This window comes from Octodon degus, unplaced genomic scaffold (genome assembly GCF_000260255.1).
Source record: "Octodon degus isolate 3935 unplaced genomic scaffold, OctDeg1.0 scaffold00129, whole genome shotgun sequence".
Taxonomy (NCBI): domain Eukaryota; kingdom Metazoa; phylum Chordata; class Mammalia; order Rodentia; family Octodontidae; genus Octodon; species Octodon degus.
Genome location: NW_004524705.1, coordinates 3,521,072 through 3,536,801, shown reverse-complemented (window position 1 = coordinate 3,536,801; position 15,730 = coordinate 3,521,072). Strand labels below are relative to the sequence as shown.

At 43.0% G+C, this 15,730-nt stretch overlaps 1 protein-coding gene across 1 annotated transcript in view; it reads right to left on the bottom strand.

Moving 5' to 3' along the window:
- The window catches only part of Vcan (versican), a 118,086-nt gene that overhangs the window by 59,982 nt on the left and 42,374 nt on the right, over nt 1-15,730 (bottom strand). The window contains exon 6 of the mRNA XM_023700980.1: nt 6,813-9,773. Coding sequence (XP_023556748.1) covers nt 6,813-9,773 — 2,961 coding nt within the window. The remainder of the gene's footprint in view (nt 1-6,812; nt 9,774-15,730) is intronic.

Genomic DNA, 15,730 nt, shown 5'->3' with positions numbered 1-15,730 from the left:
TCTAATGAAGAAAATTAAAACTTCCAGCATCCACACTGCAGATGGGCACAGGAGAGACTGAATCCACAGTGCCTCGCTTGGAGCACTGGCTCCGTGAGCCCAATGACACAACGCGCTCTTGAAGTAAGGCACCGTCACCCTTTCGGCCAGCTTCAGCACCACACAGCACTGTCTGCCAAGTAGCTTTCACGCCACACTGCACTAGGCATGCACAACCCTGACCTGCAGAACCGCGTGGGACTCTATCTGGAAAAGCTGCCCACACGGAACCTGGAAGATGCCTCTCTTACCAAAGCCCTGGAGTCACGGCAGGGCAGGGAAGCTCGACAGCGTCCCCTCCCTCCCTCCCTCCCAGGGAGCTGGCTGGACCTCGATCTCTGCCCCCCCCCCCACGACCGGGCTTCTGGGGTCCTCGGTAAAGGAACAGCTGGCTTCCTGGGGTTTCTCAACCGCAGGACAAGGCCAGATTGCAAAGCAATGGGCACGTAAGGGGTTTCCAATAATTTGATTTTTTTCTACCTTTCCAAAAAGGACTGGTTGATGCTTCTGCTGCTCCTGCTTCTCCTCTTCCTCCTCCTTTTTTTCTCCTTTTTTCACTTCATTTTTTGAAATATACTTTAACTTTCAAATACACCTTACTCTTCTACCTTCACCAGTCCCTCCTTTTGCTGGTCTCAGGTTACAATTTGCTACTCCGCATTACCTAGTGGGTAATTACAGGTGTCTGTGCCACAGCTAAACTTAATTATGTTAATCTTGCTGCCCCAGTATGCACTTAAAGTTTTGGGAGTAAAGGTGCTTTTTTAAGATTCTTTGACCGACCCCTCCTTTAATAATTGTCAAAGGACTGGGCACGCTGGAGCTTTACTAATGGTTATTCTTTTCTTTTCATCTCTCCTTTTTCTTTTGTTGTAGGGTGTATATGTGTGTGCATGTGTGTGTACACAGGTGGTGTTAGGTAAGGACATAATCACTGAACTATATCCTGTCTTTTTATTTTTATTCCCTGAGTTAGACCTTATTAAATTCACCAGGCTGGCCACGAATTTGCCACTCTCCTGCCTCAGCCTCCCAGGTAGCCCATGTACTTCGCTATCAGTAGCTAACTTTTGATTGACTGCTCCGTGACAAAAGGTGATGCACACATCTCTCCAGGCAGCTGCCCTTGCGTGTCTGTCATGGATAATGCCTTCACCTCCTTGACAATGGTAAGTTGTACATGCAGATGTCAACTTCAGAAACTACTGGGTTAGGGGCCAGGGAGATAGCTCAGTAGAATGAGCACTTGCCTGGCAAGAGCAAGGGCCTGAGTTCAATCCCCCATTCCTCCAAGGGAAAAAAAAAATATGCTGAATAATATGGTGAATAATACAATAAAAAATATGCTCTTGAACTAAAAAAAAAAAAAAAAAAAAACTACTGGTTTATTTTAGGAAGACAAAAAGGAAGTTTCCTTTGGCCATGTACGTAAAACCTATTTTGTTATTGAACTCCAACTTCTGAAGCCAAAAATTTCAATTATTTGAATTTTTTTCTTCAAGATCAGTTCTCTGATAAAACTATCCACAGAATGTTCCCAAAACTGAAATCCTTTATGTGCTTGTGTGTCTACGTGTGCACATATGTGCTACATATACAAAATGCTTCATTTGTTTTTTATTTTTATCATTATTATTTGTATTTTAGGGAAGGGTCTACAGGGTGTTCAGGGTCTCACTACTAGATCTGACTCGGAGTGATCCGCCTGTTTACAGCTTCCCAAGAGCTGAGATTACAGGCGCGCACCACCACGCCCAGTCTCAATTGCCATCTCAGCATGCCGGCCCAGGGATCAAAGCCTCAGCTAATCTTTAATCTGCTAAACTATTTGGTCAGCCCTTCAAAATGCTTCATTTCGAGAGGTTGCTTTTGAAAAGTAATCTTGGTCTATAGTACAGTGTTCAATTCAGTAGTAATTGTGAAACACGTAGGTCAACTCTCGTCTTGATCATTCTGCCTAAGAGAGGGAAGATTAGCAATCCCTAACCCTGCTGTGACTTGAATGCTAGAACAGGGCTGTGGTCCTTGAGAGGAGCAGGGCAGCCAAAGATGGCTGGAAAAGCTGTCCTCATGCCTCACAGAAAAACACACGTGCCCTCTGGCACAAGCCCCAGGTGGAGCTTGGCAACGGGGGCCTCTGTGCAAACTCTGCAGGGCAGAAGCGACACAGAACTGTGGAACAGCAGCTGACCAGCTCCAGCACCCAGTTCCCTCTCCAGGCCAGGGCTCTGAGTGCGGCACGCACAGCACCCCAAGTTAGCAGGACCCAAACCCAAATCATACGCTCTTAGCAAACAGATGGGCAGCTACCAGGCAAACAGCCATCCCAGGCTTCCTGCTCTCTTGGAAGGGTTGGTCATCGAGGCACAGAGGCAGCAGGGAGAGGTTCCCATTTGTCCACCAGAGAAGCAAATCACTTCGCTACCAAAATGCTCCCGAGAGCTCCAAGGCTACTGAGCTCACTGTCTCGAGGGTCAGAGCCAGTGCACCTGCCTACCTCCTTGCCCTAGATTTGTCTCTGAAGTTCAAAGGTGTTCAATATGAAAAAGTGGTCTGCCAGCCTGGAGAGCCCCGAGTGCGAGCACGGAGCTTCAGTCCTGCGCACCCAGGCGGCACTGCGCGCTGCAGCTCCAGGTCATCTGGCTGCCACGTAGGTGTCAGTGAGGTTGACACCACCTTTGCTTACCTGGCTTAGCAACTGGCTCATGGCAAGTGTTAATAAGTGTGTGTCCTTACACTGGGACAGCGGTACTGACAGCTAGAACAATTTTAAAGACATTTTTCTTTTTAAAAAAATACATGCCAGAATGAGTCAACATTTCTGCTTCAAATGCTACAACTCTTCTTTCCTCCTGGTGACCAAGGTATGTGCTTTTCTAGAAAGCACTAAAACAGAGGCAGAGACGTCAAGAGACGGGCTCCTGTCTGTCCCCTCAAATATCAAGCAGTACCAATACTCTTCTATACATTACTGGGTCCCTAGACAAGGTATTATTGAAGAAACGAGTCTGATATTCTAGTAAAAAATCTCAAAATTTTTTATATAAAAGATTACTTAAAATTCTACAAAAATGAACAATGTATGAGGTTAACAAGTTGGTTCAAGAATGGTCTTACGTAAGCATCACCTTTGAAGAAGCGGGGACTACACAGCCTGGATATAAATATAAATTTTCCCAGATCTCAGGCCCCATGTCCCTCTGCATAGTATCACAATATTCAGAAAATAAACTTTCTCAGATGTACAAAAACAATGTAAAGGATGTTATTCAAAAATGACAGAAACAGTTAACTACACTTCTCCATAAATAAAGTGAGCCAAACGAATTCTCATTCAGAAGCCCAGTGTTATCTTTTTCAAAATCTAGCTATCCTACAATATTACCACATTAATAATTTTATCCATATCTCCATCTTTAAATCATCACAGTTTAATATCAGCTTTACACCTGCCTCCCATGTGGCTCAACATAAGCTGTAAAACCAGATTTATAAGACGGAACTAACAAGACAACATCCAGCAAGCCTTAGTAAAGTTGAGATTTAATATCCACACATTTCTAGATTGCTCTTTGACTTAAACGTACCAGCACATCAGTTTTCAAAAACATTTATCATGATGTCATATTAACTTCTAGTATTTCAGATAATTGATTGGAGAACTCCCCCCAAAATATTCTGGAACTGAAGAAACTCTTCCTACAGTGGCCCTCCAAACCCCGAAGCCTTGACGCACGTTCACAAAGAAACTTTTGATGCTTTTTTCCCCAAACGCAGGTGTGTGACTTACTCCCAAAACAGACAGGAGTGTTTTTCAGCATCCGCTGCCCCCTGCTTAAACACACCCCATAGTGTTTTTCAGCTCATAAAACTTTTATGAGCTGAACAGTTCCTTCAGGTTTCCTGAGCTGCTAACTCTCGTTGCCTTCAGCAATGGCACCGAAAGTTCTTATTAAGATCCCCATTTGAGCAAATAGGGCACAAGCACGCCCTGAGTAGCATGTTCTGTTTCATGGTATTTAAAAAAAAGAAAGAAACAAACAAAGATTTATATGACTTGCTGAGTGCAAGAAAAAAAAAACAAAACGAATGCCTGGAGTAGGTGAGCATGGGTGGTATTTTCACTTACACAGTAGATGTAAAGGTCAATTCTATTCAGATGAATTGATTTATACAAGTTCACACATGCATCAAAGATTTTCCAGTCTGGAAAAATGTCCCTTGACACGTCAAAAGCTTGGCCTTCCGGGCACGCGTGCTCTTTCCCCTATTAGCCCAAGCACCTGCCTTATGACTCGTTAACTGTACATCTGCTGTACAATTGTTCCTTGATGAAGTTCAAAATGTTTGGGCACTGAATTTCTCAGAGAAAATAAATAAAATTGCTGTAAGGGAGCTCAGTGTTTTAGGAAGACAATAAACAATGCTGTTTGTCCAAAGAACAGTGTATGTAGAACACAGGAAAACAGATAGGTTGATTCACAGATACTCTAATGCTCAATTTACACTACTACTACTATTACACACACACACACACACACACACACACACACACACACAGATATGCACGTGCACACATACGCACACTCTGGATTCCTGCCCATTGTAAGCCCCCGAGTACTCCATGGAGGCATCTGGCCAATTATTAGCAACACAAAGTCAAATTACTTGGAGGGAGGAGCATAATCCCATGTTTCAGAAGTGGAAAAAAGAAAGGAAACCCTTATTCACGTCTCCCAGGCCCACACACTCACAAATACACGCCTTCATACAAACTGCCCCAGGGTTAGCTTGTACAGATGCATTCTGAGTTCTTGATGACAGCCAACTCTTCTAGGGAGACTTTCCATTTTTTCCATTTCGTCATTGATTGGCCTGCTCTTAAGGCTCAGTTTCCCACTCAGAAGTCATTAGATGCAGAACTCTTACTGCTTTCCCTTATCACATCAATTCAGTATCTATATGAACAAAGAACTACAAATTGAGAAAAATCACTATGCAGTAGACGTACTTTTCCATTTTTCAAATGAAGCCTGAATGATAATTTACTCTTTCCTCCACCTTTATCGAACTCTCGCTTTGCACCTCCCAGGCAGGCGCTGAGCTATCACCCCAGCCCTCCCTTCACTTTTTTTTACAGTTCTTTTCCTCTCTTCTCTAGCTCTACGAAGAGCAATCCTCTTTTCATTCCTTGGTGACTCCTTTACTACTTCAGTTCCAAGAGACAGAATACAGAAGAGGAACCATGTTACAATCTTTGAGAAACAGCACCATCCTCAAGGAAATCAGGCTCCTAGCCTAGTCTCTTTCAACTAAGAAGTAGACGCCAGCACTCTTTCCTGCTAGGAGGGTAAATGCTTCTCTGCTCTCCAGGCCCCTTGGATTCACTAGCCCATTCCAGACATCAGAGGCTGAGGAAGCAGCAACCCCATCCCACCGGACACCAAATGGCTTGACACGAAGCCCCTGCCTGTCGCTCGGGTGTACTTCTGAGCAGCTACTGCAGGGCTTCGCTGCTCAGGAAACAACACCCCAACCGGGGGATTCTGTCAGTAAGAAGCTCTGGTGTCAAAAGGTATTTTTCTAGTCTGGCTTCTCAGAGCCAGGTCCAGGGGAAAAAAAAAAGAATGCTATTCATTTATTTCTTGTTTGTTTGTTTTTTGCGGAACCGGGTATTGAACTCAGACCCTTGTGCTTGCCAGGGAAGCACTTATTCCACTGAGCCATCTCCCTGGCCTATTCATTTATTTCTATTAATTACAATGTAGTAACCTGCTAAAATCAATTATCTTAACTTCTAAATTAAAAAGACACAAGCAGACCTGAATTGATCCACTGAGCTGTATGTGCTATATATTCTCAACCCAGATGACCAAATTTAAAACGTGGTGCGGTCTCACCTTTAGGCAAAAGTAAGCAATACTTCATAGTGACAACTGCAATATTAATCAGTGTCAACAAACAGCCCTCATGAATTCTGCCAGAGAGATAAATCTTTGGAGTGCAGAAGAAGGCATCATAAATATCCCTAAAGATTAAAAAATAGTTAAGTCATAATATAAACATTATAGCCTGGTTTTAGGACCCAAAAATATACTTACATAGCTACCTTCTGAAATTCTATCTGATAGCATTATAGCAGTGCCTAGAACTCAACGAGGTTGTATCTCTTTAAATAATTCAAGCTGCAGGGAAGGTACTCAAAAGCTCCACAGGCTAAGAATATGTTGAATTTCATTTAAATAGCATGTACAGTACAGACTTGTCGTCCACCCAAGTTATACGGTAAACCTATACAATCCTGAAAGAGAAAAACCGAGGCACACCTCCGGGTGTCTTTCTGTCCACCCGAGGCATATGCAAAAATGACTTGCGCTGCTCACACTGTGAGTACAAAAGGTTAATAGGTACAGACTGATGGAATGTTAACACAGTCTAGGGCTGCTGGAGTAGTGACGTATGGAAAGACACTGAAATTAAAACATTTTGTTCTGCATGTTCTGAAGTGATGCCACATGATGGTTTGGTTATATTAGATGACAAAGCAGGGTTTCTTAGGACTTTGAAATTAACATTGGATCTAACATTATTCCAAACTATTTAACATGTTCTTCCAATTCTTGTACAAATATATGTAGCTAACACATTTTTTCACACTCCAGGCATCTTCTAAGGACAGTGTTTGGTATGTTGATTTTTTTTTCCCCCAAAAGTAGCTTTTAAGGCAAAATTCTGATCACCTTGAAAGCTATGGCTAGAAAGCAAAGACTTACCTGTCTTGTTTTCTCTGACCTCAATAATATAAACATTTATGTCATGGCGGAATTTTGTGCCCACTGGGGGTTGTGGAGTGGATATTGCATGAGGTCTGAAGGCCTCTTTGCCTTCCACAGTGGGTGGTCTTTGCGGAGGGGAAGAACTTGTGGTCTTGAAATACTCTCTGTCGATATCGCCTTCCGTTGCCTCAGCTATGCGATCAGCAAGGGTAGTGGAAGAAGAGCGCCATGTGGGTTCTCCCAGGAGCACCGTGTCCCAGGTGGTTCCCTCTCCAGAGTCTCTGTCAATGACAGAGGGTTCCTCAGTGTGTGCTGCAGGTGGCGTGGATGCTGAGGTTGGGTGACGTCTGTCGACCACACTGAATGGCGTAGTGCTATCACCTGGAACTGCCGTTGTAGTTGTTGAAAGTTGTGGTAATTCTGTGCCTCTGGGCTTCTCAAATAATCCTGAGCCTAAATCAATATAATCCAGGGAAGTTTTCTCCCTTTTCTCAGTAGTGATTTCCTCTAAAAGCGGAGTGACACGGGTGCCCCAGGGACTTGAGGGTGAGGTGAATTCTGCAGGACTACTACCTTCTACTTCGTATTTGTCTTCAGGCTCTCGACTTACAAATATTTCGGGCTTGATGCTTGGAATTATTGTGACCATTTCATCCCCTTCCACTTTGTGTTCAGTTACAGCACTAGCTGGATGCTCGATTTCTCCAACCACAGTTGTTTCAAAACCAGGAACACTCTCCACGCTTGTTACCATAGGGCCTTCTGGGACCGCTGATGCTGACTCTTCACCCTTGTCTTCCTCAGGCAGAGTCCTTGCCTCTGTGGACGTAGCTCCAGGAGAAGTGAGAACATGACCTGGTCTCCCCGTTGTGCGGTCTTCCCAAGGGGATTCTTCCTGCACTGTTGCCCGTACACTTTGCACTGTTGTTCTCAAAGTTTCAGGAGCCATAGTTGCTTCCAGGTGAGGCTGTTCCATGCCTTCTCCAGAGGGTTCAGCCAGAACCTCATCTTCCGGTGGAGCAGAAGGAGCAAACTCACCCTGGTCTATCTTGGGAATTACTGAGAGAGGAACAGTGTGGGAAGTGTCTGCATACGTAGTGGGCTCTGGGGTGCTACTGTAATTCATAAAAGCCCATCCTCCCCCATCTGAGGTATGTACAAATGAGAGAACAGTAGACAGAGGCTTAGAGACCCCTGCGTCTTCTCCTTCGCCCAACGCACTTCCTTCTATAGTAGCATAAATAACTCGGCCTTCTGTGCTTATGGTAGGTGAAACTCTGTCTTCAGTTACAGAATCTCTCCAAGTGGACTTCTCTGAAATACCTATTGATGGAGTTGGCTGAAATTTCACTATGACTTCCCCTTCCTCTGTCGAGCCTTCCTCAGCAAACTTTTCCAGTGGCTTTTGAGTACTCTCTGGAAAATGCACAAATTCATCTCTCCCATTTTCTGTAACAACTGGGCTGTCCTCATCTTTTCCACTCAATCCCATGGTGGTAACCATGACAGGGGCTTGTTCTGTAGAGCCTGTCTGCTCTGTGGACTCCAAAATCGTGAGTGTAGCATTGTCCTCATCCCATGACCCTTGTGATCCAGTGACCACCTCCACACCTGAAGTGCTGTGGGTCACGTGTGCTCCTATAACCTCTCTGTCCTGCCTGGGAGTATCTGGAGAGATATCTATTCCACCAAGAGTTTGCACAGTTTCTTCCTCCACTGCCCCTGCTACTGAGGGCTCCACACTCAACTCTGTTGTTGTCAGTATTGGGAAATCAAAGGCTTTGGTCTTTGCCACAGAAGATTCTGTAAAATGCACTTGCTCCAAGGAAGATGTAGAGAGCCTCATTCCAGAGAACTCTTCTTCCATGATTCCCATAAAGGGCTCTTTGGTGACTTCTCCCTGTATCCCATAATGTGTGTAAGTGTCAGTTCTCCTCTCTGGTCTCGGTGTCTCTATTCTTTCAATTCCATGTGTTGTTTCCATCTGTGGGGAAGGACGAACAGCTGTGGACATTTCCTCTACTGATATTTTATCACCAGAATAAGGAAGTGTTTCTACTTCTGTAACAAGCTGAGATGGGAGAAGTGTAGTAGACAGAGATGGGCCGAAGCTGTCTTCAGTTATTAGACCATTCGTTTGTCTCTCTTCCCAGTTCTCTGTGGACAATCCAGCATGGTCAGGTACAGTCACAGGGGAAAGGACTGTGAATGCTGACATTGACGTTAAGTCCTCTGGGGTCTTTGACACTGTAATCACTTCTGGTATTTGGTTAAAGACCAGTGTGCTCTGATCAGATCTGACCGTAAGTGTTCTGTCTTCCCCATCATCTTTTCCCAAGGTGACCCCGTAGTGGTTTGTGCTCACCAACTCAGGAAGAGCACTTACAGCTCTATCTTCACTTTGGGATTCTTGTTTCATTTCTGTGGATACAAGTGGTGCTTCGGTTACAGATGATTCCTTGGAAGGAGTGTGTTTTGAGACTTCCATAGACGTGACTAAGGGACCCACTTCTATTTGTTCAACCTGTGTCACAGATTTTTGTGTCTGAGCATCTCCCTTGACACCATCCCATAAATCAGTGATGCGCTGAGAGACAACAGTTGTGTTTTGGAGACCTTCTTCCTTAATTTCAGATATATCTGCTCTCCCAAGAGGTCCAGAGGCAGAAGGTGAATAGTAGTCCCGACGCTTCTCCCCACTCTCAGCAGGAGTGGCGGGGGCTGCAGTAGCTATTAGGCTTGTGACTGCCTGAGTTTGGACTGCGGCTTTCTGTCCAGAATTGATCATATTCCCTACGGGAGGGAACTCTCTCGTAATAAAAGACAACTCAGTGACTAAAGGAATGATCGGTGTTGTTGCATGGAGGACCACTTGTGGTTCTCTGGACAGACTGGGTGACTCAGTTTCTGCGAGGATTTTCAACTCGATCGTTGTAGCCTCTGATATATTCTGTTTAGCTAGAAAAATAATTTCAAAGAGTTGATTAGACAAGTCACTCAAATAATGCTGCATATCCAGTGTTTGTATTTCTGGAATGGCCATGGGGTTTTGTGGTGGAAGAAGAATCTAAGCAGTGTGACCCAAAGACACAAAATTGAACACTTAAGAGCCACAAATAGGTAAGTTGCTTCATATTGTAAGGGCAATAATGGTCATTACTCATAGGTAGGAAAGACTGTTCTCAAAGGAAATGAATATTACTTGGTTCTAGGAAATGAGAGGCCCAAGAAAATATAAATCCAGAGTGTGGACACAATGAATCATTTATTTATTAGAAACTACAGCAGCAACTTGAAACCTAGGAGGAGAACATGGCGCTGTGACCCTTCTGGAGGCCATGGTGCCCTGCCGCTAGCTCTCCCCAAGCACTCCTCCTCAGCTGCACAGTGTCTCGAGGGAGAAGGAGTGTCTCAGACTGCAAGACAACACAGAAACCACATCAAATGAAGCGGGCTTCCATAGGAGCCATTACCCTGGCCTCGATGTGAAGACTTCCATCAAAACAGGATATTAAACTTTTTAATAGCGCTCTTCATTTGGTTCCAGGTGTTGGACCTTTCATCTTCATCTTCCTTCCAAGTCCGTAGGCTCATGTCTAACAATTATCAAATGTGTCTAGCAGAGGCTGCCTGGCATTTGTTGTAGCCCTACACTTTGTTCTACATTCTACACACTATGTTTGTACCTCTTCCAGGCTCTAGTTCCTGTCTTTGTTTAGTATGAAACATAAGCTCACAGGAAGTAAGGTACCCACATGATGTATTTTAGGTCTATAATTACAAATCACTTGAACAGTCCTGAACATGAGCAAGAGTGGACTCGGGCAATATAAAGTAACCTGTCATCATAAAACACTACATTATGCCTCTACATTTCTGCAGAATTGCTGGCCTGCTTCAAGACTTTTTTAAATCAGTCATGACAGCGTCCACATTTTCAGCAAAATTCCTCAATACGGGGAAAACACACCAGCCTGGCACATAAGGGTTGTTGTTTAAAAACAAATCCAAATTTTTGAAAATTAAAAATTAGCTGCCATTGATCTCGCAAGGAACTGGTCTTGGGAACCCCACAGTCGTCGCTTGGCTGCAGCCTCTGTGACTCAGCACTGGGTACATGGGCAATGCCTGTTCCCCCGATGACATGTGTAATATGTGTCACAACTCACATCTCCAAATGGAAAGCCCTAAAATCCAAAATTGGGTCCCTTTTGACTCCATTGTTCCTGTCAAAATGTAATGATGAAATAGTGTGGCTTTTTTGTAGAACAGAGTAAAGTAATAACAGGTTCCTTACATTTGTCCAGCATATGCTCTTACCAGCTGTTCTATTCTCCGGAACATTTAAAAGCCTGGATTTTTCTATTTTATAGTGAACACTCAGAGGTCATTGCATTATTGTGACCTGAAATACTCTTACAAGTCTGTCATTATATATCCCTTTCTACTAAACAAAGAAGAACTGAGGGCTTTAAAAACATGTGAAATATCCTTTTTTTTTCGCCTTTTAAAAAAAACTTTTTTTCCCCTTCATTTCCTGAAAGAGGCATTGGTCTACTTTGATTGACATGAACAACTTAAAGGCCCAAACTGTGGTTGACTATTTTTCTTTTAATTCAATTCTCTATCCTCTGAAATTCCATCACCGTTACCTCATTTCATTGCCAAATTTCATGTTTGTCTTATAACCGAATTCTTTGGGGAAATAATAAAAAATATGTACAGAGAAAGCTCCCATAGAAACATAATATAAACTTTTAAAACATTGGATATTACAGAAAATTTAATCATATTATTAATAACAACAAAAGGGCTAATTTTACTTATTCCCTCTGAGTATTTTCATGACTGATGAAGTTAATTTAAGGTGGTATTACACCAAGGCCAAACAAAGGGCTTATGAGTCAGGTCTTCCTATATTCCAAGACAAGCACTCTGTTCCTGAGGCTCTACAATGCTATGAAAATATTTTTATAGTATTTTTTAAATGGGCTCAGATTTTAAAAACTAAATAAACATATGTCATTGTCAATTATTACTGTACAGCCCGCTGTGGCCTTACTGCATGATAAAAAGATAGCAATACTTCTCAGGGAATCCGCCTTCCAAAGTCAGGATTTATATGGCCTTGTTTGCAGGAAGAAAAAAGATTTTCTCCAATTTTAGAGTACAGTTTTCAAAAATCTGTTTACAATTAAGTTAATTAATTCTATGACTCGGAATGAAAAGCCTCAGACTTCCTTCGGGGTGGGGTGGTGTTGCTGTCAACCGCACAGCTGACTTCCATCTTAACTCCCCGTGTCTCACCATCTCTATCATTTGTCTCAGCTGGCCCAAAAAAGGGACTAATTTTCCAAAAGCACAGATATCTACAAAGAGACAGGTTAAGAATGCACACAACTGTGTCACAGATGAGTACCGTAAAGGTGAAGCCACAGCCCTGGGTCAGTCGGGAAAGCCCTTCCTGAAGGTGCGTCCACATGGAGACATTCTGGGCTTGGAAAACGCCCAGTGTTCCTTCTACCTCATTACTGAGGAAGCCAGCAAAAATCAGCATACTTCTTTTCCCACAAAAGTTCCCTTCCAACCTTTGCAGCTGTCTGCCGCACAGATGTTTCACATCACTGTACTTATGGTATTTTATGTTCTATAGACTATCTTCTCTGAGCTTCTGTTGCGAGACATGAGGCAGATTTTCCTAATAAAATGTAAAACCCCTCTTAGCACATCACAGCCCATTTAACTCATACCTCACAGTGCCCAATTATGGAGCAACGACTAACTTGTACTTCTTTTACCTAAATAGATCCATCAATAAGTGCAAACGGATGGAGTGGAGGCAAATGAAGTGGGTGTTCAGTGGGTGCACTGTAGCTTCCTAGTTGGGGAAGGGGACCAGGTTGAAAAGGGGTTAGATCCAAGCTGTCTTTTACAAGTTTTGAGTAAAAGCCAAATGATTCCAGTTTAATAAACAAGAAACAGATTTTAAGTACAAATTGGGGAAGGATTTGTTTTGTAACCTAGAGGCAGATTATGATTTAGGGCAAAAAAATGAAATAAAAACAAAACGGGAAAAAAAAGGTGATGAAGTGCCTCTGGGTTAGCAGAGCAGGCACCTTTAAATGTGAGCACGTGGGTTCGATCACACAGGAAGTAGGAGGAGCAACCCTAGCTCTGTGCCCTTGCTTCTACTCCTTCCAAACATCAGCGAACAATGAGACAAAAAAGGCAGCACAGCTTGAGAGATTGTGTGGTCATTCCAGGTTTCAATGAATACCTCAAAGCAAGGAAACCATTTCTTCAGAAATGCAGAGAGACAAATAGCTGTGCTCAGCAGTGAGCTGCTACTTAGATTTCGTGTTCAGCACAAAAATGGGTTCAACTCTAATGCTGAAACTCTAAGATAGTAGCCTGCTCTGGCAGTGACAGCTGTAAATACTAGAATGGGTTCTCTAGGAAACTCGCGCTTGCTTTTGCTCCTGAGAGAACCGCGAGTGCTAGACAGGTCTGACCGGGCCGACTGGGGGAGCCACAGGGTGCTCGCTTGCAGCTCTCTATGTTTTTATGACGTCTAACTTTTGCAGAGCTTGCATAGTTCTGAGGCCAAAGAAAACTAAAGAGCACACAGTTTAATTTAATCAAGAGAAGATAGATGGGAAAACTGTTCCGCAAGGAGATCCATTACCTGTGTATCGAGTCTAGGTGGCCAGAATACCGTGCATCTATATTTACTGACAGTAACTCTTAAGTGTGCTATTCAGTGAGCTTACTGGGAGAAAGAAAGGACAGCGAAACAAGATTTGGAGCATTCATTCACCAACTGGCTTTCACAGAAACAGTCTATATGTGATAAAAGCGAATGAGAAAATGTGGGTACATTTCCAAATTCCTCTGCTAAACCAGCTGTTCGATATTGAATCCACTTCTGGAACTGGAGCTGGGACCACAACTCATAAACTGTACCCTGCAGGATTTAGTCACCCCTGGACTATGTGGGAAAAGTGGGCAGGAGTAGAGTCATTTTGAAAATGCATATTAAAAGAATCCTTGCAAAATGTGTCAGAATGTTAGGGAGCTGTTAGCACTGTGTGTAGTATAAGGAAGGTTTTTATGTCATGGCTAGATTTCTTAACCTCTCATGTTCTGAACAAATTCTGAATATGATAGGATTTCAGGGAGGAAAGAATTAGCGAAGCTTGGGACTCCAGCTTATGGGGAAGAACACCAAATTAGGAGTCCGTTCTATTTCCAAGTTCTACACATTCAGCGAATTAGCAAAAACAAATACATCTAAACCCTCCATCCTTTTTTTCCATTTTGTTTAGGTTTTTAGTGCATGGTTGTTCTATTTAAATCTAAACATGTTATTTCATGCATTTGTGTGAATATTTCATTTAAATAAATAATTTAAGACAAGTCAAGTTGAATTTTTAATAATAATCTTCATGGCTATAGATAAGCCTGGATTTCAATTTTATCCTCAGGGAGAAAGACATGTTGTTTAAAAGCTTTCTAGGGCCAGTTTTGTGCTTCACAGAAATAAAATAATTAAAATATTCAGGCTCTGCTCTGTTCCTTCCACTCTGTGGTGTCTCCGACTCCTCTCTCACACATTAATTGAATTTCGTTCCTCTGCCTCATTGCTCCCTAAATGTAAAACTGAGATTAAAGCCTGAATTACGTGCAAGATTCTGTTGTGACCACACAGCTCTAAGGAACGCATATCTGCCTGCTTTCAGGAGGAGGTGTGAGCTATGGTTTTCCTGGGAGTGACTGAGGAAGACGGAGCGTGGGGATCTGAGAACAAAAGCCAGAGTTTGGTATGGCTGCGCGGACCTAACCACAGCGGACACTCTGCTTCGGCACAGCCAAGGCCGAGGGAGAGGAAGAGAGCAGACACCTCAGCCTGCGGGCATGGAAGAAAGAAGGTCGCGCAGTCACGCGGAGGTCCACTGCGCGGACTACTCAGACGCCGCAGCGCTGGGTCCTCCTCGAGGCCGCTAAGGATGCAATCGCTAGCGAATGCTGTACTTGTGTTAGTTATGGATTTCTACAAGATGTAGGAGAAATTTTGTCAAAATGAGTCAATTTACTCAAAATATCTGTCTATGTCGGAGATGTGCCAGGTCCTTCAAAAACTGAATGTTTGTTCTCTAGAATAATATAAAGCATACAGTAGCTATCTTAGTGCAACTCGGGTTGCTCACTTGTTTTAGGCCTGCTATAATCATGGTATGCCATCATGTGACTAACGCTGGAAAACTATTTAAAGATAACTAAAAACTTAATGAGATCATGAATGCTAAAACTGTTACTTACAATTAATTTTAAGTGGTAGACTTAACAAAAGTACTTTATCTATGTTACATATTGCGAAGTGTACTTAAATTAATTCAGTATAAAATTTATCATTATCATTAATCATGAGTCTAGAAATATACATTAATCATCAGTATGGAATTATTCATTGTAGAGTATAGTCAAAAGGCATATTTTCCATTCCTTGAAATAAATAAGATGCATGGACACTTTTATCAATATTGTGGCTCATTTTTAGGTAGCAGTAGGACAGTATGACTATCCATGTCAACTCTAAATACTCACCGGTCATCACTGAAATTTACATTCACCATTTCAACAAAGGACTGATATCCAACAAAGACAAAATAACCAGATTTCAAGGACTTAACTCAGACACTATCAGCCGCGGCATCCTAGTACCAACAATAAGACTGCATTTGAAGACTGCAATTATTATAAAGTAACTGTTCAGAAATATGTTCTGTGGTTCTGAGCCTGCCCTTTCCTTCTGCCCCCTGCAGACCCGTGTGTCACACTTCCTGTTGCCTTAAGCATATCTCTGCCAGGCTGCTTGCTCTCGGAAGTCACTGAATGGTGTCCATTCTGTGCACATA